Genomic DNA, 24,675 nt, shown 5'->3' on the forward strand with positions numbered 1-24,675 from the left:
TCAAGTCTCATCCTGCCAGTAAAATATGCTCTACTGTTGGTGAAAGGGGATATGGTTTGTAGAAGTGCTCCAAGGAAGAGGTGTCATTACAGCCTGAACAATATGCTAGTTGTGAAATCGCCCTAAAGCCTCTTAGGGCTTATTGCTTAAGTTTATGAGCTTTAAGTTTTTACTTCAGTAAAAGTCCACCTGTTCTATTATCTCTCACTAAAAGCTTCCCCACCCACCATGGTTTGAAAATCACTATTACCTTGTTAAATTGTACCGAGGCAGATAGGTGGATGTCTGGTGATGTGTTTTTATAGATAGGGAGACTGAGCTTGATACATCAGCAAAGATTACATGTAGACTGAGTTACTAACTTTTTCACTTTCCATGTAAGCAAACATGGAAACAACACCCTGAGTCTACAGTGGGCCCTAAAGAAGATTGGAAATGATAGATCCTGGAAAAAATGTAACTCAAAATGAGACTCATTGAGACAAGAGAGTGTTGGCAGCTCAACCACCTTAAGCAGCAAGTGTTAGTTAAGCCCAGTGGCCCATGGCCAGTTTCACCCACCTATGCCTGTCTACAGTACACAGCTCTACAGGTAAGTCAAATGATACATTGTAAATTGCACTGTCATCCTTACTCCAACTTTTTTTTTTTTCTCCACTTGTTTAATGCTGCCTTCACGGACTCCTCATAAGCTCTTAATTTATGTTTTAGTTAATTTATACGCCAAGTTGTTGTATAGGATACATCACTTTTACCATCAGTTGTGGACACGGCTTGTGTTTCCCGCAACCTAAAAGTCAAATCTCGGTGTATCGTGGAAAATGTCCACTTCAGCAATCGTACCACTTACTGAAGCTGGATTGTTCACGAATGTTCTGTTCTTAATTCCTCTGTTTTCTAGAGCACTTGAAGGCAGTACCACTACCTGCGCCGTCACCTCATGGGTCCACCTTGTAGGAGGAGCGGAGAAGAATGCTGAGTCATAAAGTGACGTCCCTCCGCCTGACAACGTCACGTGTGTCCAGCAGGCAGGCAGCGTAAAGGCAGGAGGAGGTTCAGACAGCAGCCCGTTACACACAGCTCAACTCTGCGAAACAGTTTGCTAGCAACGACCTACCGGCTCACCTCGCAGTCACTCTATCACGGAACTACAAGTTAGTGGCGGTTGTTTCGGGTCTTACCGAGAAAGGCTTGTCGGGACTGAATAACTCCTTGGGTCTTTTCTGGAGTATCAGCTGCCGGTGTATCTTGCTAACCAGACATTAGCAAGTGATGTGCAGGGGCCTTTTTCTGTATGGCCAGCTAGCGTTACCAGCCAGGCACGCCGCGTAACAGCACCCAAAGACCCTGGACTTGGCCTGTGTACTTTCTGACAGCACCTTAAGGACACAGTCTCTGCCGTTTATTTGGACCGAGACTTAATGCTAGCTCCGTTTGAGTACTGCCAACTAGCTAGCTAGCTAACGCTCAGCAAGCAAGTTATAAGCAGCCAGCAAGACACCAGCCGTCAGTTAACAGCGCTGTCTGTGCGATGGGCTTACTGTCACAAGGGTCACCGCTGAACTGGGAAGAAACCAAGAAGTATGCTGACCATATCAGAAAACATGGCATCATTCAGTTCCTCAACATCTACAACAAGGTGAAAGATCGTCAGAAAGATGTGTTGAAATGGGGCGATGAGGTAAGAAAGGGCTTTTAAACGTGTGAAATGCTGTGCTGCTTTCTTGAAATTAAAGGTGTGATCTGTCAGTCATGCATGGTTCTGCCTGTACATGATTCAATAATCAAGCATATTGGACAGTAATTAATGAAAAAAATTATGAATCTCACTGCCATCAAGAACATACTGTTTTACGGCATTGAACTACTTTTTAAATACTGTAAAATACTTTTGAATATAATTTCTTTGCAAGTCTAAATCATATTTTTGTAATGTTTTTTATAATCACTAGATTATGTCCACATAGTCAGAATTTGTAGGCTTCAATATCTTTTCGATAAACACTAGTTCATAGTCACTTGAACTATGACTGACTAGATATTGGTCACGCCTGTTTTTACTAGTTGCAAATGAATATGGAGCCATAGATTTTGGATATCACGTTATGATAGACTAGTGTCAGTGTGAATACTCATTAGTAATCAGTCACAATGTTTTATAAGTTAAGAATGTGACTGACTAGAAAGAAGCAAATGCTCATATTTAACTAACTATAACTATGAATAATTACTAATGCTTATTCAACAGATACTAGTATCTTTATAAATGGTTGATTATAAATCTTTCATAGTGAATTAATAGTGGCAATCGTTTTAGTTGCCTGTAACTATGTCTTTAATACGAATAACGCCTGTGGAATCAACTTTAAAGTAAAGTATGTTGACATATGTGGGCTTGGCTGTTGCCTGTGAGTGATTTTGTTCGTAAGTCTTCCATTCTATAAGCTGCATACCAGTATGCCTTTCTAGTTTTTGCCTGCCGGTCCATAAATCTTCAGTGTGCTTCAGTTTGAACAAAATGTTTTGATTTCTAACAATGTGGAATGTTGTTGTTATAGATTAATCCCTCTTTCAGACAGGGGATTACAGGGTACCAGAGTCAAAGTCAAGGAAACCTAACTGATGAATTGGAATTGATGTGATGAATGTCCCATTTCGATCTTGAAAATGTCAGTTTATGCTGTAGGCTATGCTGTAACAATGATGTAAAAACCTTGCCTAAAAGTCAAAAGCAAGACCTTACTCGCATAGTTGAAAATCCAGTTTAAGTAATCTTTAAATGGGTAAAGAAATGGCTGCACAGCACTTAGACTGTGACTGTGGATTGTTAACGTGTCCCATTGTTTTCTCATTACTTTATTTTAGGTTGAGTACATGTTAATTGAAATGGATGAGAAGAATGAAAAGGTTCGTCTCGTCCTGAATGGAGGAGATGTTCTGGAAACTCTCCAAGACAAAGGTGAAAACACAAACCCCAAGTAAGTAAGCTTTCTACATCAAATGTCTGCAAGTTCAGCAAAATATATTACCAACACATTAGAACTGGGTCTATCTGCACTGTTGAGGAAGAAAGCTACAGTTTACTTAGATTATTTTTATGTTTACGTTTAGCTTTATTCCTTTTTTCTCTGTTGAGCAGATGCAGATTTTACATCTTGATGACGTCACTGGTTCAAGTTGTAGTTTTCTGGTTTCTGTCTTTGGGATTGAGCTGTTCATAGTCACTAATATTGATTGGACTGTCTTGGACCATTGACATATGGAGTATTAAATGGAATAGGATTTAACAAAGTGGAGTATTCATGCCAGAGGGTTTGCCTTCCAGTCTATTTACTGAATTAGGAGGAAAGAACACCACTAGTATTGATTTCTAGGGCCCCATGAAACCTTTTCAGATATGATGTGAAACTTGTAAGCGTGTAGTCAAATGACTCTCACACTCTCACATTTTAGCTTAATGATCGTATTACAAACCCTCATATATTTTGTGACATACAAATACAGGTGAGCATGTGCACACACACACACACACACACTGCACAAAGCATCCCATAAACACGTCTGCTCCCTCACATTGCTATGATATTTAAAGACATTTCTTTAAATCGCAATGTCTATTTCAACAACAGTTCCCCCAAAACCTGTGGCATTCAGTTAAATCTGAATTACATTTTTAAATCAATATTCTTGTATAAGCAGATTTAGTAACAAACATTTGCTTTATGTTTAGGCACATGCTATTAAAAATATTATTAAAGCAGTCAAACTTGGTTGGCTCATATATCCTTACACTAAATTAGATTTTGTCTCAGCAGTGTTTGGCTGTCTCTGGCAGGTTTTAGAAGACTTGTGGAGATAGTGATAAATGTGAATTTTTTTGTAAGCAGTTGGGCCTGTTACAAAACATTCTGGATTTAAACATACAGTACATTGCAGAACAAGGGGAACACCTTTTTCATGTTTAAATGGTACTCAACGACTTAAAAAATGAAAGAGGAATTTTCTGCAGGCTGTGTGAATGTGTTTGTACAAGCCCATTGGTGTTATGTTTGCTAGCTGCTCATGACGTCGCTCTAAATCTGTGGAGCCAACTTCACCCAGGGGAAATACCAATGGCAGTGGGAATAGTAGAGCCGATGCATTCCTCATTACTGCCTCTCTGTCGCACACCGAAGAGCACGCCCTGAAGCACAAATACGTTGCGTTCATTTTCGCCCTGTCAAGATAATGGCTGACATACGATAAAGGGAGACAAAGCAATAGGCAGCGTGTTTATTTAATTGGAAAGGTCGTTGTGATAAGAGGTGCTGAGACTCTGGCCCTTTGTTGACGGTCTGGTTCCTTGCTGACCTCTAAAAGTTGAATCTCAATGTTTTCACAATGCTATGTTTTTTTTGCAGCCATCCCACCCTTTGGAGACCAGAGTACGGCAGCTACATGATTGAAGGAACTCCAGGACAGCCGTATGGAGGCACCATGTCCGAGTTCAACACTGTGGAGGGCAACATGGGGAAGCGAAGGCGAGAGGCCTCCTCTGTTCTGAATGAGAACGAAACCCTCTGCACCATCACCTCATTCCCAAGGTAGTCTGGTTGACATTTGTCAGTTTGATGGATACTACAAGTTGCCAGACGATACTAAACTTTTAAACTTTTGTAGCATGCCTTGGTTTCCGTTCTCAACATAGGATAAGACATTGGAGTTAATTGAGTCAAGAGGGAATAGTATCCGATTGCACATGACAGCAAGATCTTTTTCTTAATTCTTGGTTCAGGTTAGGTTGCCCAGGCTTCACCCAACCAGAGTACCGGCCAACCCCTGTTGAGAAGGGAGTGTCCAAGTCACTGTTTTTCCCAGATGAAGCAATCAACAGACACCCGAGATTCAGGTAGGCTTCACTGACATCACTCTATGAAACCAGTTTGTATGTTTGCCTCACTAAAATGCTTTTAACGACGACTGATTTACCAGTAAATGTCAAGCAGAGATAATGATATACAGGGCACTCCAGAATTATTGGCACCTTTGGTCATGAAATTAAATGTATCTACAATTTACCACAAGTCTCATGATTTAGAGACACTCGGTTAACAGAAGATGGATGAAAATTTGAATCCCCGCGTCATGTTTCTTTTTTTATTTGCTCATTCAAATTTAGTCTTGATTTGTTTAGCTCTACATGGCTGACAGAAATGCCTCCTGTGCCAATTACAAATGCTGCAATAGCCCTTCGTTTTTTTTCTGTCACTGGTTATTTTACATAAACTCTTAGTCAGTCTAGCTGGCGCGGCTCAGTGGAATACAGTGACAGAAAACAGCACAATGATAATCAGGCATTGAGAAGTTTGCAGTTGTGAAAGGCAGACTTACTTGCTTTTGGGTTCATCTTTACCGAGGGTGGCTTGCTTACTCTTTGGATGTTTTTTTAACAATGAGAGGTGTGTCTGTGTCTGTGTGTGTATGCGTGTGTACGGGTGCATGAATTTGTTTTTTCAGCACCCTTACCAGAAACATACGTCACAGAAGAGGAGAGAAAGTCGTGATCAATGTGCCAAGTAAGTTTTGATGAAAACAAAGTATGAATAATGTCTTAAACCAGTTAGGCGAGCTAAATAAAGAAACTGTAATTTACTGTCACAAAATTCCACTTAATTTAACCTCGTTTCCCATCAAGGTTTTTTTTTTTTTGTGTGAACTTCAAAGGTTGGATACAAAATCTGTATTCTAGGCCAGTGTCTTGCACATATTCAGTATCTGCTGATTCTGATGTTAAGTTTGACCAGTCAATAGTCTTGAGCCCTTTATAATCCATATTTCCCTGTCAGTTATATTGAACTCTCTACTTTCATCAATAACTGCGCATAATGTGAGCAGAGCCTATCCATGTGCAAGGGCATTATCCGCCTGTAACTGTAGTGGTAAAGGCTGAGTTTTAAGGTTTAAATGCATTTCATTAGCCTCTTAAATTGAACGATAGAAGCAATTAGATATGAATATATTCCGTTTTCTATTTCAGTCTTCAAAGACAAGTGCACTCCATCTCCATTTGTGGAGAAGTTTCCCGAGGATGACGGGGAAGGCGCCCGGGCGGCTCTCCCAGACCACATCTACATGGACGCCATGGGCTTTGGGATGGGCAACTGCTGCCTTCAGGTGAGCGTCGACCGGCCGGTGTGGCAACGTAGAAATCGCCGGGAGAAACGTTTGTCTCCCTGTCACCTTGAATGCTCCGGGTGTTTTCGGTCTGTGCCGCGAATGAGATGGTGGTTACAATATAATCTGCTGTTTTCACTTGTTGTGATTGCAACTTTATAATCCTAATAAGTGATTTTTAAATGTACTTCAACCCCTTTTTTATTATGCTTCTGCAGGTGACATTCCAAGCTTGCAGCATTGATGAGGCAAGGTACCTTTACGACCAACTAGCAACATTCTGCCCTATAGTGGTGAGTAGATAAGCGAAGGGTGTGCTCGTTGTTAGAAAAAGTTTTATATTATGCTAATTTAGGATGACCCTTTTTCGGCGGAGCTTTTATCCAGTTAGTTAATCAGTATTTACTTGAACTTGAACCCATAACTTCATAAAACGGTGTTTTGTGAAACATTTTTGTGCTGTTTACAGATGGCTTTGAGTGCAGCCTCGCCCTTCTACCGAGGCTATGTGTCAGATATTGATTGTCGCTGGGGAGTTATTTCTGCCTCGGTGGACGACAGGACGCAGGAGGAGAGGGGCCTGAAGGTGAGCAGGTGGAGCTGCATTTACTGAAACAGGACCAGCTTCAAACCAAAGACATGTCAAGAACCGTTAAGGATGAATACCTTGAATGCAAATTTTAGTGAGTGAGGTGAAGGAGATGATCTTGTGGAATGTGGTTCTACTGCTTGAAATTGTCTGATTTGAATCTTATTTTCCAACTCATCGCTGCCACCACCAGGTGGCAGTAGTGGACCGATTGTGGTTCTCCCACAAACCCGAAGTTCTCCGCAGAGCTTGGTTGGAGCGATCTGAATCTGCCTCTGATGACACTCTTTCCAAGAAAATAAAAATTACATATATATATATTTGTTGCTTGAGACCTATTTGCATTTGTTATGGGGTCAGAGTCATACAAGCAACAGGTCAAAACGTTTTCTTAATTTTGATTTGAAGTTGCTTGTGAATTCCTTTTTATTTTTTTTATTTTTTTATTTTTTTTATTTTTTTTTTAACCAGAGACCAGAAATAAAAATAAAAAACGAAAGTACTACCTAGATATCACGGTAAAAAGAAAGAGTTATCCTTTCAGTTGCCATTTTGATGAGCATGAAAATGTCTTTTCCCTTTGCAGCCTTTGAAAAACGACAAATACCGAATCTTCAAGTCAAGATATGATTCAATTGACAGCTACCTATCTAGCTGTGGTGAGAAGTACAATGACATTGATTTGACAATAGATGAGGAGATCAACGAGCAACTGCTGGGTGCAGGTATTGTCATTTGGAAAGAAGTATAACAGTGAAAACGGACAAAACGATTAATAAGAGAGACATAAGAGAAGATTTAAAAATGAATAACCAGCACTCTGTTTATAGGGATTGACAAGTTGCTGGCCCAACACATAGCCCACCTCTTCATCCGAGATCCACTCTCAGTCTTTGAGGAGAAAATCAATCTGGATGACGAAAACGAGTCGGACCACTTTGAGGTAAGAGTATCCGTCTTTACTGAGCAATTATGAACAAGGCTGCTACTTCCACAGAGGCATTACAGGTTTCTGAGTAATTCTGTGTATGTGAGTATACACTTAAAGTCGTCATATAATTTCCTGCAGAACCTCCAGTCGACCAACTGGCAGACGATGAGGTTCAAACCTCCGCCTCCAAACTCCGATATTGGCTGGAGAGTTGAGTTCCGCCCCATGGAGGTAATTACCAACTGCACCATCACTTTATTAGACTTTTGGTTATGCTCTGGGTCTATATCTATATTTTATTTTTCTTAAATTTTCCTATTTTGTTCCAGGTGCAACTAACGGATTTTGAAAACTCTGCATACGTGGTCTTTGTTGTCCTGCTCACCAGAGTGATCCTGTCCTATAAACTGGACTTCCTAATCCCCTTGTCAAAGGTGAAAACACATGGCATGCATTTAGTTTAAATTTTACAAAGACATATTGGATTTTGTGGTGTCCTGTGAGTGCTGTGTTACAACTGAGACATTTTACCATCAAATAGTGTACTTCAGTACGGTTTTTGTTCGTAACGTTCTGATATACAAAACGATTGTCTTGCATTAGGTTGATGAAAACATGAAGGTTGCGCAGAAAAGAAACGCGGTCCAGGAGGGAATGTTTTATTTCCGAAAGGACATCTTCAAAGGTGGGTAAAACAAATGAAGCTTTAAATCGTTTTGTATGGAGTGTGTTTGGATCGGATTAGCTGATGTGTTCATATTGTCGGCCCATAGGCTGCAACCCGGTGCTTGATGGCACCGCTTCTGCTCAGAACGGCTTGGAGATTGACTGTGGCAATGAGGAGTACACACTGATGAGCATTGACACGATCATCAATGGAAAGGTAAATACCATCTTACACTCATGACTTTATGCTTTTCTGAAGCCGTCTAATACTCATTGGATTGTTTTGGTTTTTTTACCACTAGGAGGGAGTTTTTCAAGGGCTTATCCCGATCCTCAACTGCTACCTGGAAAATATGGAAGTGGATGTCGACACCAGGTGCACCATTCTGAACTACCTGAAGCTCATCAAGAAACGTGCCTCAGGTACTAAGGACTAAGCACTAAGGCCGAAAAAAAATGACTTGATAAGCCATAAGCAGATCTTTCCTTATGTAACTTCAATACCAAGCATAACTCCTTCTTTTGCTCATCTGAAACAGGTGAACTGATGACCATGGCCAAGTGGATGAGGGAATTTGTGGCAAAGCATCCCCAGTATAAGCAGGACAGCGTCATAACTGACAAGATCAACTATGACCTGCTCCAGAAGTGCGACAGGATTGCAAAAGGAGAAGAGCGATGCCCAGAACTCATCGGAGACCCCGTCAATAGGTTCAAATGAGATCTACCGCGGGAAAACATTGTCATCATACGTAAACATAAAGCATGAAAAGAAAGACCAAATATGTGGCTCGGCATAAAAGTGGTCCAAACCAATGGAGTTTTAAGAGAATGCAGGACGGCATGTGTGCATTGCAAGGAACACGTCTGCATCAAAGTTGTATATATACTGTATCAGATTTTTATGATCACAAAATTATTTTAATAGGGTGAAGACATTCAAACAGCTGTGTAATAGTTAAGCAGATGTGTATATATTTTTCTCTCTGGTTAAAAATTAAGCCTATCTGTGTGAGAATGTAAATGTAGCAAAGAGTTGTACAGTAGTTGGCTTTTAATCTTGTGTTCTGTAAATACTGTACTTCCACTCTTTAAAACATTAACATGGGCATTTTCATTGCTGGATATGAGCCTTCTTGGAATTTGGTAGGAATCTTTGCATATTAAGAGAAATGTTTGCTTTGCTGTGCTGACACTGTAGTAGGAACTTGAAAATAGTGTTACATTGAACGATTGTTTGCAATGTGATGCTGCTTCAAATAAATGTGTACAGCATTGGATTGGTCTAGCTCTGTTTTCTGACAGCTATATCAGACTTTATTCTTATGTATTATGGAATGTTTTTTATTTGAAGGGGACATATGGAATGAATTTAATTTTTTCTTTTTATGATCAAAGTATCTGATTAGGGCTGTTTGGCCTCCCTATACAACTCTTAGCTAGGTTTGCAGCAATTTAATTGGCACACCCACAGGAATGCCTCCAGTCAGCACATTTACATCATTTGAGTGTGGGACGGGAGCCAAAGCTGTCTGCCAGACGGGGATTAGTACTGTAACTATTCTTCATGACTATTTACTCTTCATAGTCATTAAAATAAACGGAGCATGTTTTTCCTATCCTAGGATACAGTAGGCCTACATATGAAAAGTTATTGAAAAGATATTGAGGTACTTTGATTCCTGTGGGGGAACCCCGCCCCGGTGGGAGGTCAGAGGTCAGGCAGAGCTACAGAACATCACTCCTGAAGCTAGATGCCTTGCTCAAGGATGTGAGTCTGCCCTGCCATCATCTAAAATATAGACCCTGTAATCAGACACACCATTTATCTTTAATAAATTATCTGGTTAAGCATCTTTCCTCTTCATACTATCTTTTAAACAAGTTCTGTAATACTTGAGAAATATCGACCGTACCTGCCATAATGAAAGGAGAAAGCTGTTTAATGCGCTCTGGCTGCTGAGTTTTCATCCACTAGATGGCGCTAATGGACCGCAGCTTTACATAACACTGTGCTGAACTGTGACTAGATAAGAGCATCGCCTCAGTTTGTCCTCTTGGACCAGATGATGATTTTGCCTGGTACAGGCCTGCGCTGCGGAGACACCACAACAAACATATTATAACCTCTAACAGATGTTCACACACAAACTGAATCCTAGGATACAAAACTAAATACTAAGAGGATGCTTTTATTATTAGGACAAAGGCTTATTGCAAAATAAAATAGTGCTTTAATTTAAATGATTAGTTTTCAACGGAAAATAGGCCAACTATAATAATCCTATAGGCTAATAAATGCTGACACTACACAAATATTACAATAACAAAACTATAAGTCTTAGAGGAATGTATAGTGATACCATTGGAGATTTAAAAAATATGTATAAAGTACAATAAGGTCACTATAAAACTCAGTAGGGAGCACCACAAACACACTATAGGCAATATAAGTCCCCATCTGAATATTAGGGATATTATAGTCGATTTAAGTTATGGGTAGCTTACAGACATGTGAAAAAAAAAAAAAAAAATGTAGGCTATATATATATATATATATATATATATATATATATATATATATATATGAAACAACCACTTATCTAATATTTGTTAGGTCGATGAAATTTTGTACATGCACCCAGTCTAACCTCTCTGGCGTCCCCACAAATCCCCGAGGAGATTGCGATGGGTTATTAGTGATCACAGCTTATACAGTACGAGCATTTTTTTCTGCCAGTAGTTTCACGCACACACACACACACACACACACACACACACACACACGCGTATCCCATATCTAGTCCTCACATGCCTTCCTCGGGTATAGCCCTACATTTCACAACATTTGTCTACAATTAAAGGGGAGGGAGATATAGCTTTACTCTGAAACTCGTCTAGCCCTGTTTTTTGGTGTGTGTGTGTGTGTGTGTGTGTGTGTGTGTGTGTGTGTGTGTGTGTGTGTGTGTGTGCAGTTGCAACACGCCGGGTCACCTCCTAGTTGTAACCCTCCTGCGGGGCAATGGGCCAGTCTACGTGTTCCTCCCACTATTTTCCACTGAGCGACAAGGCTGCACATTGTGCACAGAGCGGCCAGCCAGCCAAGGTTACAGTCGTTTTCTCTCCCCTCTCTAAGGTAAGACACTCCGCGGCCACATCACGGCATTTCACGGCTCACAGTCAAACTGGGGATGGATTTGAACGTGTCTGGACTTTATCGGCGAGGTTTTCACGGGTTGTTGGGTTTTTTTTTATATTGCAGCATGGCGTCAAAGCGATTAGTTAGGGTGATGCTGAATCGGTGACCTCTACTGTTACTGTTACTGTAGCCTAGATGCGATCGACAGTGGATGCGATGGGGGTTTTTTTCCCCCACCCCTCTCTCGTAGTTTAAGTTGTGAAATTATAGGGTGATGTGATGATATCCGCCGTCATCAGCTCTGTAACTGCGCACTGTACTCAAATCTTCTAGTTTAACAGGACATCAGGCTGCTTTAATGTGCCGCGGAGTGCTGTAAAGTGCTATTATTTAGGGTTTTATGACCCTAACGGAAAACCACTGTAATATTCCTATAGGGACTTGTAATGTGTCTGCGCTACTCAATAGTGAGTTTCTAAAATACCATATGATATTTTTTAATCTCCTGGTATCACTATTATTTATAATTGACGTTGCTGTGATAGCCTATGTGTATAGCATCCTTCTAAAATGTATATAGTTCTTTATTTTTAAGGGATAGTCGTCAACTACGAATCGTGTTTTTGTTACTAGTTGTAATTTTGTAGCAAACTCCTTACTATTCTTCTTAATGAAAACTTTTGACTGTTCTTGCTGGTGCTGCACGTCCAGATTGGGTTGTGATGTTTTTTGTTTATTATTATGTCTTTTGACTGATGCCCCATGTTGTTTCAGACTACTTTTAGGGAAATCTCTGTGGTATTTCAAATTTAAAATCCCATTTATATTATTTGATTATGATAAGTCCTCTTCAGCTGCTGTGATGAGACGATAACCTACAATACTTTAGATTGCAGTGGTCTATACTGCATTAGGTTCAAAGTCCAGATGATGCATTATGTCTTTTTGGAAAGATGCAGGATTTCTCTGTACTGCTAAGCAAAGGGACACAGTCTGTTAACGTGCTCTCCTGTTGTGGCTCATCACGCTCTGATTAAGGTCTTCCTCAGATTATCATGTTTTGATGTAGCCTAATGCTTCCTTGATAATCAGTCCATGGATATTACAGCACAGGGGTTGATCAGAATAAGCCTCATGTTGTCGCTGTAGACAAGTGACCGTTGGCTCATGCAGCTATCAATAATATGCAATTTGTGGCCTAGATGGCAGCTGATGATATTTATTTATACACCATAACACACACACACAGTCTACCTGATACGTGTATATAAATAATTGTACATAAATTCCTTATTAATGTACACATTACCCAGTGTTTACTAGGAAATTACTGAGAAATTACTATAGCCTAGTAGATTTGCATTACATTATATATTTGTTCTTCAGTTAGAACTGTATGCTACTCAGTTGATTTCAATCTAAGTATAGTGTTCACATAAGTTAAGTAAACATTTCAGTTACCAGTTTAAGATCAAAATGTATTTGTATGCATGTAAACTCTGTCACCAGTGAGCCCCCTCAGTTGCATCAATCATATTTCAATATAGTATGACTGTATAAGAGCTGCATGCAGATTGAATTGAGATGCTTTATCTAAATTTGATAGGTCTGCTCATAAGCCTATCATATTTCTGTCTATGAAGTCCAAGGTCATTCCATTAACCCTAACTTGGTAAAGCTATGTTTTTTTTTTTTTCACCCCAGTTGCCCTTTGTCTCTATGCACCAGGACAGACAGACACAGCAGCTGACTTGAGCCAAAAGAACAGCACAGTCTGTGGTCAAAATCAGAAATCAAGTTAGAAACACTATTCACCAGGTGCTACAAATGTTCAGGAATTTGCGTCTGTGTCTTTGGTGCAGAGACAACAGACAACTTACAGAGTTTCACAGAGCCTGACATACATAGTACAAGGACAACAGGCTCCCACATATCCTGAAGGAGGCAGTGCAAGATGTACAGTAACAGGGAGAGCAGACCAATGCATATATTTAGTGTCTACGTACATTACATAATTTGTCTTACATTATTCCAGCTATAGAGGCAGGTGTAGTGACTGGCCAGTGGTGCAGTGGTCCAGTGGGACAAACTGGACTGAATTGAATGATTAGCTTGTAACAAGTCAGGAGAAAATACAGAGCACAGATATATTGTAATGCCTGTGGTTGCAAGGTGTCCAAAGGTGGCAGTGATGCAGGGTCGTGCAAACATTATACAGGACTGCAAGATTGTGCAAAAACCACTTGGGTAATATTAAATAGCACATAACTGTGTACCTAAGAGTTATCAGATTTGGACAACTTTTTCTTAGCAATGAGAATAATTTTCTGTCATTACTTAACTAGTTCCCCTAGATAAGAAAAGTACTAGTTAGTTTCTATTAATAGTAAGTGGCTGTAACAAATATAAAAAGGATTTAAAAATTGGGAAACACATTCAAAAGAAAAAAAAAGTGGGCAAAATCCAAACCATTATATAAAAGCAAGTCTTTAAAAGCGTATTTTAAGAAATGATTTAAAACAAGTTTGGTAGGGAGTGCAAAGGCTAAGGCAGCAGTTCAATCATGCATGAAATCTAGCTCAAATTTCTCAAAAAAAAGCTTAACCACCAATGTATCTAGCTCAATCAATCGAAATTTCAGCTTTTTGACTTTGACCTCAAAACAAGTATTTAAAAGGTAGTTTCCGTGCCATTCCACAGGTGAGAGGAATACTCTTGGAATATGAAAAACACTAGGTTGTAAAATTACAACTTACAGCATCACAGATGCTGGTCCTGCCAGTTAGCCACTTGTCGTGCCACCAAACAGGCGACAGGTAAATGTGACCCGCAACAATGTAGATGTCTGTTGCTACACAGAATTTGCATGAATAGAAAGAGCATTCTTGTTCAAGCCAACATTATTGAATGGCCATTTAGCTGGTACAGTACATCTATACCTCTAATTCTGTGCCTTGTACCCAAAGTGACTTTTACCCTGGATAACCGTGCCTGAAGTGTAAATGTAGAAGATGAGCCACGTTTACCAATCCACGTGATGTGATGTAACCATCTCCTAATAATGATAATAACCTTTATTTATAGAGCAAAGTGCTTAACAAGATACAAATGTGAGCTGTGTTGAAATGTTGCATGTCTCGTCAGCTGTACAAAACATTGTACATGTTTGCTGCACATGTTTGTTCAAGATTCCTGCAGTGTGAAGATACATGAGTAGAAGGTCTACTATTAATAACTTCAGACTTATTTGTATTAAGATGTAAGGCATTAATAAGTATCCAGCTTTGAATATGGAAAAATGTATTGGATCTAGAATTGACCTCTGGGGGACACCATAGGTAACTTTTGCCATGATGACCAAAGTACTAGAGCAGTAGGGCAATATCAGAGATACCAACCCAGTGTTTGAGACAGTCAGGAAGGAGAAAATGATCAACAGTGTTAAAAGAAGCACTAGGATGTCCCCCCCCCCACCCCCACCCCACCTGCCACAACCTGACAGCTTTAGCTGGTGAAAGAGCAAAAGGTTGAGAGGTGTCGTCTCAGTAAATGCAGCAGCATCATCTGGCCCAGACAAGATTCTGTGTTCACTAAAAAAAATGGAGCTCATTAGAGATAATAGATCTTGACAATCTGACAGCCTCATTAACAAGAGACCTTACATTCAACAAGCTGAAAACCAGAGTATGACTAGATTCATGAGTTTTAGGGGGTGTGCTTGAATGGATCTGGTTATCTACTGTACATACCTGCCTGCTGTCCTCTCACTTTGCATCCCAGAGCGTGAAGTGGCCACATTTGATCTGTTGTTTAAAGCCCACAGGGATGGGAGGGACCAGCATTTGGATGTGGGACAGGTTAGAGAGATGGCCTGGACTGCCCCGGCCATGGGGTGAACTTTTGGCAGTCTAAAATCGATGCCACCTGATGTGAATCAAAGTGCATAGCAGTTTTGTTCATGTCAATTTTCCAGGGCACAGTGAGTTCAGTCTTGTAATCTGTGACCCCAACTGCGTAAACTGTGATTAAAATTGTGTTATAGCTTAATTATAGGATGAAGAGCACATTAACACAGCAGCAGACACAGTTATCACGTGAAGTGTAAAGATAGCTGAACTGACACCTTGACTGACCTGAGCCTGGTCCGGAAGTCGCAGGCAGAGATGAAGCATTATGTTTTCAACTAGCATCTGATGTAGTTATGATTGTTTTATATCAAAAACTACTAATACCTGAAGTTACATGGTGTTATCACAATACTATTTACAGTTAAATAATCAGAATTTTTCAAAGCCTATCCTATTAATCACTAACCAAGCCCTCTCTGATAGGCCAGTGTTTGTTGTATTAACCATATTTCAATATATTGCTGTACTATGATTGTTTTGTAAGAGTTGGATGCGGATGAGCTGAGCTGTCTTAGTCAAATTTGATTGGTCTGCTCATAACCTTCAAGTCAAGTCAATGGGATATGAAACCATTAGCTCAAAATTGCTCTTTCAAGCAATTCTATTAATTATTCATATTATTATCTAAGCTGTGGCTTGCATGTGATTTTGTGGGTAAAACTTTCATCTGACAGCTTTTTGAAGGAGGGTGCTTGATACGTTAGCAGTTTGATAGGCTTCAAAAAATCTTCAGCCTTCCCTTTGATTTATAGCAATGGTGTTAATTTGTAAGATTATGCCATAGATGTATGTCACATAATCCACATTATGCAATAGGTGTGTGTCAGCTTTCCTATTCATTGTCTTTTTAGGTGATAAATGGAGACGTTCAATCATAGACTGAACACTTACATAGACTCATGGATGGGTCCCAGAGGTAAGTCTTTTAATGTTGTCAACTCTATGGCTGATATAGACTGTATGCCTCTCCTCTTTGTTTTGTTTTAGTGGCTTGTTTTAGAATATTTCAACCTCCCATAACACTGTACTATGTCTTTAATTGCCATGCAAATATTCAGCTGAATAGTCTTTATTTGGGCGATAGTAACGGTATGTAATTTCTGCTGCACTTTGAAAGAAGCATTACCTCAAACCTTTAACCCAAGTCTGTCATTACAGTGTACACATTGCATGGACTTGCACAAGAATGCTTCTGTCTTTCTATTTCACCTTCTCGCTGCTAACATAACCTTTCTAGGTGTTAAGCAAACATTCCTCGGTGTTTACTGCTACTTTTCCTTCTCACTCAAGTAAGGCCGCCTTAACTGCCTCCTCTTGACCTAGTGGTAAATATAGAGCAGAGAAATAAGAGCGCTGTACTCTTAAAGCAGATCGGTCTCTTTGTCTGCATATTTCAGAGCAGCGGGTACGGGGATGGCTGCTGCTGGACAACTATCCCCCAACCTTTGCACTGACAGTCATGTACCTTCTGATCGTGTGGATGGGGCCCAAGTACATGAGACACAGGCAGCCGTGCTCCTGCAGAGGCCTCCTGGTGCTCTACAATCTGGGCCTCACGCTCCTGTCCTTCTACATGTTCTATGAGGTAAGCAGGCTACTGCTGATAGCACCGCTAGACCTGCTGAAGTGGGCCAGGGCAATCACTGCAATGCCACACCGCCGACGGATTATAAAGGAAATAAAAAGAAATGACCCTGAACCAGAGTTGTGTTTGGACTAAACTACTTTGTGACGCAATTTGTGATTATGACAAGATACGTTTCGTTTACACGTTTGCCTGGGATTAGACACAGGCCCGTGGCTACTGGCCTCTTTCACTGAAAGCCACCATGAGAGACAATGCTATCAGGGAGCGAGAGGGACACAGCTGGACGCTGACAGGCTCATTGTTTCAACAATCAAATCCCTCATACGCCCTCACAGGCATCAGCACAGCCCCCTATTGTTTGCTGCAAAACTGCTATTTTATAAACAGCTGACTAAATAACTGAAATTGATAGATTTATTCTGCGCTGATGTGTCCAAACATGAAATTGCGTTCTTATTTGAGAGGGCTTTGAGACAGTGGTATAGTTTGAGCAGAATTTGCTGTTTCGGGGGAGTGAATTGCAGTGAGTCATTCACCACGGTGTAGCTTTGTAATATGACCTTTTCTTTGGTATACGCTCTGTATTTCCCTTTAAACACCATGAAGTCAGAGGTAGCGTTTTTGTGCACCTGTAAGTCTAAAGTATCTGTACACTCCTCCCCATCCAGCTGGCAAAATTACCTCCTTGTCTCTCGGTCTGCATTGCGTAAGCCCTCGGAGGACTGGCGAGGCTTGCCTTGTGTGATTCATTAAACCTTGTACTCTGACAATGCCCCGGCCATGGGGTGAACTTTCGGCAGTCTAAAATCAATGCCACCTGATGTGAATCAAAGTACATTGCAGTTTTGTTCTTGTCAACTTTCCAGGGCACAGTGCTTTCAGTCTCATTATAGCTGTGATTAAAACTGTGATGTGGCTTATTTATAGGGTGGAGAATGCTGGGTTTAAAATAAGAATCAAGGAGGTATATCTTGTGAGGTTCTTTTGTTGTAGTGTGTACAGACAGGCCAGTGTAGTATAAGGAAATACATTATGCTTCCCTTCAGTCTGCCATTGGTTCTAAACTGATGACAATTTCTTGGCTCTTAAATTAATTAGAAAAGCCTTTTACAGCGGCAGACAAAGACAGCGGATCTATACTAATTTAGTGAATCAGCATTGAGCCACCCAATCTCTGTACATTTGAATGTTCCTTACTTGATAGTGCAGTGCAGGACTCACATACAGTCATTGCACGGACATCCAGAGAAATACTCTCACCGAAATAATGAGAATTCCTGTATTTGATTAATCCTCTGCGTTTCTCCTGTCCTGCCCCTCCTGTTGTCCTCCCTGCGCTCAGAGCAGTGGCTGTCATGCTGTGAGAGTCAGAGGATAGTTTTGCTGTGTGATTCAACATCATCAGAGTAATTAACTTTCAACATGCCCTGTATTTACATCATGTGCTAAAATGGGACCTGAACACTCTCAAATCCTTTGGAACAGCAAAATGCCTGGATTTAATATTACTATATGGGACATGAATGGGGCGGGGGATGATTTTGACTTCATATCATATCTAAAGCATGGAGAGTTCATAGTGTTTTATTTAGTTAATTGACTTGCCATTATTTTGATCTTTTTGTACAAACTATTACCCAACTCCTAACCTTGGTGTTTATCTAGGCAATTTATTGCTTCTTTATAAATTGACCTCACATTGTTAAATTAGTGAAAGTGTTGGTGGATAAAGGCTGAGCTGTTTGTGTTTCAAATATCATGAAATATGTTAACAAGGCTTCAACAAAATGTAACCATAACAAGTCATTATTCCCAGCACTTAATGATGAGTCACATCAACCTTGCATCAGCAGGCTTGCTATCTGTCTGTAAGTTCGTGTTTTTGTTGATGTGTTTATTATTTGAAAGGATGGGAAAGTCACATTTTGCAAAGTCACAGTTTCCCTATTACGTTTTATTTGTGTTTTACTGTGTGTGTCTAGTTTATGTGTTCGGGGGTTTAGTGTGTGAGATTGTTCGCATGCAGTATATCCATTCATCATTCACCTTAATTGCTTTGTCCCCAGCTTGTTACTGCTGTGTGGTATGGCGGTTACAACTTCTACTGCCAAGATATACATAGTGCAAGAGAGGCGGATAATAAGGTAAGACAGACTTACTTACACTTTACAACCTTTTTATGTTTATTGCTGGGGATTTTTTTGTTCTTTTGTTAATGTGTCTTTGACTTTGACACGCCATAAATTACATATTACATATTATAACATGATGTTTTCCATTCTGTTTCTTGATATAATAAACAGTCCATGTTCAAACAGCAGTTACTGTAGAATACTGGCATTAACACTGAGCGAACTGTGTATTATTTCAAATCCACTAGTCTAATTTATATAGGCCAGTACCTGTAAATCCCAGCAGATAAGCTGCAGAGACAGGGAGTCAATTTAATCTGTGTCATGTCATCATGATGACTCCCTTTAATGTCCCTTGTGGGCCTGGGAGTCTAGGTGAACACAAGGCTCACACTGGAATCTGCAATGCCTTGCAGTTCTGCAGTGATAAAAAAAAAAGTTTTATCAATGTCTTCCCGCCACAGATAGTTAAATTGCTTTTATGATTCATCCTGAACTTTCAAGGGCCTTCGGGACGGATGACCGCTTATCAATTTGCACGTGATAAATACTGTGTATGGGCTTTTTGGAAGACTTTTTTCACTGGGTATTTCTTATATACTGTCTTAATATAATATCTCTAGACTGTTGAAGGTAGTGATACAGTAAACAATAAGGTTCTCTGCGGGAACGTACAGGAAATATGACTGCGAGAACATGTTCTTTTATTATTTTTATTATAGATAATCTTATTTCCTGGTTTTTGAATCTTGTTTCTGATATCTTTCACCTGATTTGTTTCACTTTCTCTCTCCTCAGATCATAAATGTCCTGTGGTGGTACTACTTCTCCAAGCTCATTGAGTTCATGGATACCTTTTTCTTCATACTACGAAAGAATAACCACCAGATTACATTTCTTCACATCTACCACCATGCTAGCATGCTGAACATCTGGTGGTTTGTTATGAACTGGGTCCCCTGCGGTCATTGTGAGTGTTTCAACACAACTTCACCCTCCACTGACTCAAATCATTCAAGTAACCACATTCACCGTTTAGCCTTACAGCGGGCTAAATAATTCAGGTCCTCTTACGTTAAAAACCAGCTGGCCCTAAAAACAGACAAAGACTTAAAGGACACATGGTGACTGTTATTGTATTGAATCCCACAGCACGTGTAATGTCTGTGTTCATTACACTAGTGCTGTCTGATTAAAGCTGCACAGAAAACTGCAACTTTAGCAGCAACTACCCCAATCTGCAAGTTATGAAGTTGTCATTTTTCTTTATCTTAAACTGAAATCTTATTCTGAGTATATTTTTTACTGTACTGTTACTGTCACCACTTAATTGTTTTAGGAGTATTTATTATCAAATATAATTAGAAATTCCTATTCAATACCGTCAGGGGTCAAGAGCTATATGGGAATGTCAAGAGCTATAAAGATAATGTTTTTACACTTGGAGCAAGATTCATAATGATATGGCCGTCAATCTGGTGACAGTGTGATATTTATTACCCATATGCATCCATTTTTTACTTATTGTTATTATATGTTTATTATATTATATCTGCGTTATATTACTATTAATGGCTTCAATTAGTTTTGATTGAAGGTGATGTGAATGTTGCAAATAGAGCGGACTGGTGAAACTAATAGTTTTTTAAAGCCCTATATGATAACTACTTGCCTAAATTCACTGACTGTTATCTCCCACTGTGGATGAGTGACTTTCCCTGTCTCTTCTGTGTCTTCATCAGCGTACTTTGGTGCCTCCCTCAACAGCTTTGTCCACGTCGTCATGTATTCCTACTACGGCCTCTCAGCTGTCCCGGCCATGCGGCCTTACCTCTGGTGGAAGAAGTACATCACACAGTTACAGCTGGTGAGCTCCTCCTGCACTTTGTTTACCTGTTTCACTTATTGTCCAATATCAGGAAGGGTGTAAAAAATATGAAAAATAAAATGTATGGTTATGAGCTAAGGGATGAAATGCAATCTTTGGTTTCTATGCGATGGTAATGTTCACTTCACAGTGTGGAGTTGGTTCTGCTATTTTGATGTCGGAGTGCTCTTGGACTATTTTCTGCAACATCCTCTTTAATACAGAGCAGAAGGCTGAAGGAAAAGCAACATTTTTGCCATCCATTTAAGATATTTTAAGCACTGGATCAATGGTACCTTTCCATGCTCTCTCTCTCTCTCTCTCTCTCTCTCTCTCTCTCTGTCTCTCCCCGTCTTTCTCACTCTTGTGTGTGTCTGTGTCTGTGTGCCATGCTTCCTCCACAGATTCAGTTCTTTTTAACCATGTCCCAGACGATGTGCGCAGTAATATGGCCGTGCGGTTTCCCTAACGGCTGGCTGTATTTCCAAATAGGTTACATGGTCACACTCATCATCCTTTTCTCAAACTTCTACATTCAGGTGAGTTGTGATTATATGGTCAGTTGTTTTTCGAGTTTCAATTATCAATTTAAGTGTTCAATATTCATTTAGAAATAAAGCTACAGATTTCTGTAATCAGTGTATTTAGATTGTAAAAATGTAAAAAGATTTCTTGCAGCAATTGTAGTTTCTGTGTGTCTGTTACTAACTACATCATAAATACAGACATATATATATATGTAATTGTGTTGTAATGAAATGTATTTATCAAGCACTTGTGTTTTTCAGGTTAACTTTTAAAATAACATCTTTTTGACATGTTCCCTCCGTCTCTCTCCCTCTCCCTCTCTCTGTCTCACTAGACGTACAAGAAGCATAGTGTGTCTCTTAAGAAGGAGCATCAGAATGGCTCTCTTGTATCAACAAATGGACATGCAAATGGGGCACCAACTATGGAAAGCACTGCACATAAGAAACTGAGGGTGGACTGACATTTGAGAAACCACACCCGATTCTCATTGTAGCATATTAGCTAATGCTGCTAGGAGGGATCTGTATCTTCTCACATGAGATGTCTTAGAATAGTCTAGTATTCACTTGAGACTAAAAAAGCCATAGCCACATATATCCAGAGACTTTCCATGGATTTGCACACATTACCACTCATGGTATCAAATCAAATTTATTATAGTTAAGGGACAAGAATACTGTAGCATGGTTAATCCTGCGCAACATAGCCTTTTGCCCCCTATAGTAAATTCACTTCAAAGCTGAAAGCTCTTACTTGGTTCATTGAGCTGCTACCTTTTCATTTGCCACCTGGAAAAGAACACACACACATTTTAACAAAACTCATTCATGTATGCTCTACGTACGGGACGTCCAAAGATGAAAGCTCCAATGAGTGTGTTGGCAACACTGCAGGTCTCAGCACACTATGTGACCATCTCTGTTTCAATAACGAAGGGAATAATTAAAAATAACAATCTAGCACTTACTCTGGTCCTTAATATGTAACCAGAGCATGCATCTTGTGTCTCACTCTTGCCTCTGCTGGTTCAATCTTATGTTTTTTTTTTGCTCTCATACCTGTGTAGTACTGCAATGCAGTCACATTCCATTGATAGGTTATAACGCAGTAGTTGCATTTTGCTGTACACAGTATTTCCACTTTTGTAGAGTAGGAGAGTAGGAGTTCTTAAATTGTTTTAGCTCAGGGTTCCCAATTTAGAAAATTTAGTATTGCTTCCCATCCATCCATTTAACCGTGACCCTGAAGGATAAGCGGCTTGAAAATGGATGGATGGACGGATGGATGGATAGTATTGCTTTGGGCATGCAGTCTAATGAAAGCATTGTCTATATACTGATACTTGTGCAATGTGTGGACTTAGCAGAAACTGAGTAATGATGACAAGTTTAAAACACACTGATAAAGAGCAATGATGAAGTTTCATAAGTGCAGTATGAGCTCACTTCTCCTAAATCACCACCCAATTCATTAAATGCAATCAGAACTCTTAAGTAAGGCGATGCCCATAGTGCCGTAGTGATACTGTTTACCTGCAGCTGTTTAAGTATCAACTTTATCCAGTGAATATGATCATATAGTTCAGTGCAAATTGATTTAGTGCATTTCAAATGCATGACTCAAGTATCTAATATTCAAATGAAGTGTACTGTAAATAGTTCTTCATATGTTTGAGTCATTACATGAATAGGGTGCCTTTTGGACCAATTGGTTTTGCTTCAAAGTTTCCATTTCTCATCTATTCTACATTCTATCAGACAGACTTGCAGAAAATCATATTGGTCCAACTCAGACCAATATGTGTCAAACGTCTTGTGCAAATCCTGTGCCTGAGGGTTTTATTCTGTTTTTCTTTTCTTTTTTCAAATGATCATATATGAAAAGTCATCATGCCTAACATGTCAACCTTGTTACTGACACACAACACTTTGAAAGTGATGGCATGTCTTTCATAATTTCACATTATTCCTTATAATGAATTGTTCCCCATTCTACCATATTAATTTGGAAAACAATTATTTAATAAAACTTTATTTTCAAAACAGAGTCATTACGTTGGAGTTGAGAATCACAGTGTTTTTATTGCTACTGACCCCTTCTTTTACATTATTGGCCTCCTCTGTTACTCAATTTCTCTTGTGTTTTTTTTTATCTGAACAAATTCCAGGGGCCCACACAATAAACACTGGTGAAAAACACGTACAAAAACTATTGAATTAACTTATGAGCTCCTCTCTGGATCTGCATCACCCATGCTCTGTAGTGTTGATCTGTGTTTCTGTTAATTATGTCATGCTGTTTCAAGTTGTTGCTCAAATGTGTGGCTCACCTACACAGCAGTTACTTACATTCATGATTCCTGTATCAGAAATTAATGTCAAAATGTGAATAATAGTTCTGCAGCGGCCATATTTTCTCTGGGTCATGAGTCCACTCATTATACATAGATAAAGTGTATCTTGGAAATCCTTTGTATTAAAACCGGATCTCAAAAATCATCAATATCTGCTTGTAACACTTGACCTGTTTAACTTGGCGTGGACCATATCTATTCAGAAATTGAATTATAATACATTTTCTGTATCTTTCCCAACAACATGTCATCCCTGTTACCGTTCCTCATTTGCACAAGGTGACAGGGTTGAAGGTAAGGTTGATATTTAAGGCGAATATTAGCCATTACTCAACATGTGATGAAGGCCAAGGGAGCACAGCAGGCACGTAATGAGGCAGTTCATGCATTTTCTAAATAGAATTTTGAAAAAAAAAAAAATACATGTATTTTCTTCTGAAATATGGGGTAACAGAGTTGACATGTTGTGACCACTGCACTGGTCAAACATTGTAACACATTAAAAGGATAAAATGGAGCTTGTAAACTTATTTGACTTCAAACTGTTGTTTTCCTTCCTTCAAAATATTGTCAATTCTTGAAAATGATGTCACTTGAGGAACAAATGAATCTTTAAAGGGAATTTCTTGAGAGTAGCAGAGTTGACTGAGGTGCACAAACATTTAATTACTTTTTAATGATTTTGCATTAATCATGATTAACCCTATTATGTGAAACAGAGGACAACTAAAGTTTTCAATATGTTTTATATTTCCAACAATTTATTTTTTTTTAAATCTTTCAATGCTTTGTACAATATTTATTTTAGAGTTTGATTG

The 24,675-nt window shown here is 39.5% G+C and overlaps 2 protein-coding genes across 2 annotated transcripts; both read left to right on the top strand.

Annotated features, from left to right (window-relative positions):
- Positions 1-1,059: 1,059 nt before the first annotated feature.
- On the top strand, positions 1,060-9,611 carry gclc (glutamate-cysteine ligase, catalytic subunit). Its single transcript, XM_071913052.2, has 16 exons — positions 1,060-1,681; positions 2,866-2,978; positions 4,401-4,583; positions 4,775-4,888; positions 5,497-5,555; positions 6,017-6,153; positions 6,372-6,446; positions 6,623-6,739; positions 7,329-7,467; positions 7,573-7,685; positions 7,812-7,904; positions 8,003-8,107; positions 8,277-8,358; positions 8,447-8,556; positions 8,642-8,762; positions 8,879-9,611. Exons 1-16 carry the CDS (start codon positions 1,532-1,534, stop codon positions 9,058-9,060), a joined length of 1,893 nt encoding a protein of 630 aa, XP_071769153.1. The 5' UTR covers positions 1,060-1,531; the 3' UTR covers positions 9,061-9,611.
- A 1,792-nt stretch (positions 9,612-11,403) lies between these two features.
- elovl5 (ELOVL fatty acid elongase 5) lies at positions 11,404-24,006 on the top strand. Its single transcript, XM_071912921.2, has 8 exons — positions 11,404-11,475; positions 16,238-16,302; positions 16,784-16,971; positions 19,041-19,118; positions 19,905-20,076; positions 20,849-20,973; positions 21,378-21,512; positions 21,836-24,006. Exons 2-8 carry the CDS (start codon positions 16,245-16,247, stop codon positions 21,962-21,964), a joined length of 885 nt encoding a protein of 294 aa, XP_071769022.1. The 5' UTR covers positions 11,404-11,475; positions 16,238-16,244; the 3' UTR covers positions 21,965-24,006.
- The last annotated feature ends 669 nt before the right edge of the window (positions 24,007-24,675 follow it).

The sequence above is a fragment of the Centroberyx gerrardi genome, chromosome 15 (assembly GCF_048128805.1).
Source record: "Centroberyx gerrardi isolate f3 chromosome 15, fCenGer3.hap1.cur.20231027, whole genome shotgun sequence".
In the NCBI taxonomy this organism is placed as follows: Eukaryota; Metazoa; Chordata; class Actinopteri; order Beryciformes; family Berycidae; genus Centroberyx; species Centroberyx gerrardi.